This window comes from Mandrillus leucophaeus, unplaced genomic scaffold, assembly GCF_000951045.1.
Source record: "Mandrillus leucophaeus isolate KB7577 unplaced genomic scaffold, Mleu.le_1.0 Scaffold18, whole genome shotgun sequence".
Taxonomy (NCBI): domain Eukaryota; kingdom Metazoa; phylum Chordata; class Mammalia; order Primates; family Cercopithecidae; genus Mandrillus; species Mandrillus leucophaeus.
In genome coordinates, this window is record NW_012101809.1 from 4,993,110 (window position 1) to 4,997,020 (window position 3,911).

Genomic DNA, 3,911 nt, shown 5'->3' on the forward strand with positions numbered 1-3,911 from the left:
ACAGGCACCCATCACCACGCCCAACTAAATTTTTGTATTTTTAGTAGAGACGGGGTTTCACCGTGTTAGCCAGGATGGTCTCAATCTCCTGACATGATCCACCCACCTCGGCCGCCCAAAGTGCTGGGATTATAGGTGTGAGCCACCGTGCCTGGCCTATTTTCTTAATATGTAACGTGAGAATCATGGTAGCGACTACCTTGTAGGGCCATGGTGAAGACTGAAAGAGGGAATGTGTAGTCTGTTCTTTGCCTAGTGAGTTGCCTGCCTCGGTTACTGTGCTGTATACATCTGCAGTTGTCATAATCCATTCTCCACATCCCACCTTAATTATCCTCATTTGCTTTAAATCTTGTGCCACATGTTACTGTAGCAGAAATTACTGCTATAACAAGAACAGCAAAAAAAGAATTCAAAGTCTGGCCAATAATTTGCATATTAATTTCAGTAGCCAACTGTGGGGTCTTCAGTAAGTCATTTATCCTCTAAATAAAGACCTCAGTTTCCTTATTTTTAGAACGAAAGAATTGGAGTGTATAGACTGTAAGGAAAATTGTTTTCAGGATCTGATATGACAGTCCTAAAAGATCAGGCCAGGCACAGTGGCTCACGCCTGTAATTCCAGGACTTTGTGAGGCTGGTGGATCACCTGAGGCCAGGAGTTCGAGACCAGCCTGGCCAATATGGTGAAACCCCTTCTACTGAAAAAACAAAAACTAGCCGGGCACAGTGCCCGTAGTCCCAGCTACTTGGGAGGCCGAGGCAGGAGAATCACTTGAACCCGGGAGGCGGAGGTTGTAGTGAGCTGAGATCATGCCATTGCACTCCAGCCTGGGCAAGAGAGTGAGACTCTGTCTCAAAAAAAAAAAAAAAAATCGGATGAGGCTGGGTGTAGTGGCTGAACCCTGTAATCTCAGCACTTTGGGATGATGAGGGAGGTGGAAAACTTGAGCCCAGGAGTTCACGACCTGCCTGGGAAACATGGTGAGACCCCATCTCTACAAAAAATAAAAATAAAAATTAGCCAGGCATGGTGGCATACACCTATAGCCCCAGCTACTTGGGAGGCTGAGCTGGGAGGATTGCTTGAGCCCAGGAGGTTGAGGCTATTCCAGCTTGGGTGACAGAGTGAGACCTTGTCCCAGAAGGAAAAAAAAAAAAAAGATCAGATGAACCTACTCCTTACTATTAACTGCAAAGGTTGGGGATGGAAACTTTCAGCCTGACACATCTCCCTTCAGTGGTGGTGTGACAGTGGAACAGGGTGCTTTTGTGAGCTTGGTTTGGTGGAGAGTAGAGAGAAATCCTGACCTACAGATTACTGTGTTACAGAGATGAAGAGAAATGATTCAGCTTATTTGTTTCTCCAGGTTTCTCCCAATAAGTCACCCCAGATTTGTTCGAACCATCCCGGAGCTGAGTGTTCGGCCAAGGTGAGGGGGACGTTAGCAGCACTGTCTCATGGAAGGAGCACTGGGCTTTGGAATTAGGAATCCTGAGTTAGAATCTTGATTTTACCAGTGTTAGGATTTATTTTTGCCTTTCTCTGTCCAAGTTTTCTTGTTTCTCCAGTGGGGGTATTTGGTTCTCTTAGGGCTAGAGGGATCATATGAAAATTAATGCAAAAGCTGTGTACAGGTTTTAATTACCAGTTTAAAGCCTGGTTTCAGTTCTGTTTGTCAGCATGTCACAAAAAGAAACATTTTTACTCTCAACCCAATTTTCTATAACCCAGTAATTCCCTAAATAAGCAAAATGTATCCAAGAATATCTGTTATTTCAACCTGGACGACTGCTTGGTGGGCTGGAAGCTGAGCTAGAATTTCAGGTCATGCTGGGGTAGATTCTGTAGAGAAGAGTGTTCCGTAAGATACCATGTGGGGAGGAGAACGAGGAGTTCTCTAAAAGAACCCAGCCTCTCAGATTGATAGACCCTTAGTGAATAAAGCTGGATGCATATGACCTTAATTAAGAAAGGCTCTGCAGCTCAGTCCTGAGATCCATCCAGGTTGTAAATCTTAGGCAACTAGAGATTTACAGAACAGCCTCCAGAGTAATTTCCAGGGCCAGACACTGGCTCACCTGTAATCCCAGCACTTTGGGAGGCTGAGGCAGGTAGTTGAGGTCAGGAGTTCCAGACCAGCCTGACCAACATGGTGAAACCCCGTCTCTACTAGAAATACAAAATTAGCTGGGTGTGGTGGCGGGCGCCTGTAATCCCAGCTACTTGGGAGGCTGAGGCAGGAGAATCACTTGAATCTGGGAGACCGAGGTTGGAGTGAGCCGAAATCTTGCTGTTGTGCTTCAGCCTGGGCAACAAAAGCGAAACCCGTCTCAAAAGAAAAAAAAAAAAACACAAAGGAAATATTCCTGGCACATTGAGTTTCAGATGCTAATAACACTTTTGGGACTTCAAAGTAAGCCCTAAACTAAAGTTTCAGAATAATAAGATTTGGGGGATGAATTACATTCCTATTTGTTAACTCTGTGGTTTCCTTAGTTTTGTAGATTTTGATTGTGTTTACCCTCCAGTCTTTGTTGGAAAATGAAGAAGCCTCTTCATATTAATGGTTTCAGCCTGCAGTATCTTCACCTCTGACATGTGATGTCTTGTTTTAATTAAACCCTTAATTAGGGTTGAGGTTAAGTAGTTTATTCAAACTAAGGATAGATATCTTAAATTAACAAATACACAGGGGATGAGTCAGTGGACTCTGTGGGAACACTGAGATCCTAAATGTTTTTTGATCCTAAGAGTACTGAGGGAACCCCTCATTAACACTGCTGGTGTTGGAAGACTATGGTATGAGCCAGAGTGGGGGTATTTGGCTGTAGCAGAGTGGGCCACGTCAGGAATTCAGTGGATTTGTTAAGGAGGTGGGAGATGTAGAGTTATAATAACAGATAGACAGATGGCCAGACACACTCCCAGACAGATGGCCAGACATCTTCCACTTCCTCCATGGACCTTTGTTGTACTGTGACTTGTTTTAATCTTAAGGCTCTTGAGAAACATAGTGAATTTCTCATGCTTATGTTTTAAAATAAATATTTTGAAGTCAGGATGAAAAACATTTAACTGATGGTTTTGACTTAACGGAGGAATTGTAGCTGTATTTTTATTTTCCATTTTGTATGGGGATCTCGTGCAGAACTGGTGCAGAAAGAGAATGCTGTCTGTTCTAGAGCTGAGTTCAGAGGTGTTGGGGGCACTCAAGGTTAAGATTCATCTTACCTGGTTACTCCTCTGGAGGGCTGGGAGGAAAGAGGCAAGGCCATTCAGGAGTGTTAGAAGGTGTCTCTGGCACTCCTGTTAGCCAGTGAGTTTTCTCATAGGTCCCCATTTAGTACTGCCAAGCCTGGTTTTTTCAGGGGTTGCTCTTTTTGCAGAGGAAGTTTCAAATCACTTCAGGAAAAGAACAAAGGATAACACGTACCTGTATATGTGGTGGGTTTGGTTTGGTTTGGTTTAAATAACAGAAATTTGTTTTCTCACAATTTTGGAGGCTAGAAGTCTGAGGTCAAGATGTTGACAGGTTTTGTTTCTTCTAAGGCCTCTCTCCCTGTCTTACAGATGGCCATCTTCTCCCCATGTCTTCACATGGTCTTCCTTTCATATGTCTCTGTGTCCTCATCTGTCATTTAAAAAAATTACAGTAACAACACATACATTTACCCTCTTAACAGTTTTCAGATGTACATTACAATATTGTTAACTAAATGCATGTTGTACAGAAAATCTCTAGAAGCTTTTTGTTTTGCGTGACTGAAACTATACCTATTGAACAGCAACTCTGCTTCTCCCTCTCTTCCGCCCTTGGCAACCACCATTTCCCCTTCAATCCCGGTGAATCTGACTATTCTAGGTACCTCATATAAGTGGAACACATACAGTATGCATCCTTTTGTGA

At 43.4% G+C, this 3,911-nt stretch overlaps 1 protein-coding gene across 1 annotated transcript in view; it reads left to right on the forward strand.

The window, feature by feature from the left end:
• PDCD11 (programmed cell death 11) overlaps positions 1–3,911 on the forward strand; it is a 60,378-nt gene that overhangs the window by 31,338 nt on the left and 25,129 nt on the right. Inside the window, exon 21 of the mRNA XM_011977537.1 lies at positions 1,371–1,433. Coding sequence (XP_011832927.1) covers positions 1,371–1,433 — 63 coding nt within the window. The remainder of the gene's footprint in view (positions 1–1,370; positions 1,434–3,911) is intronic.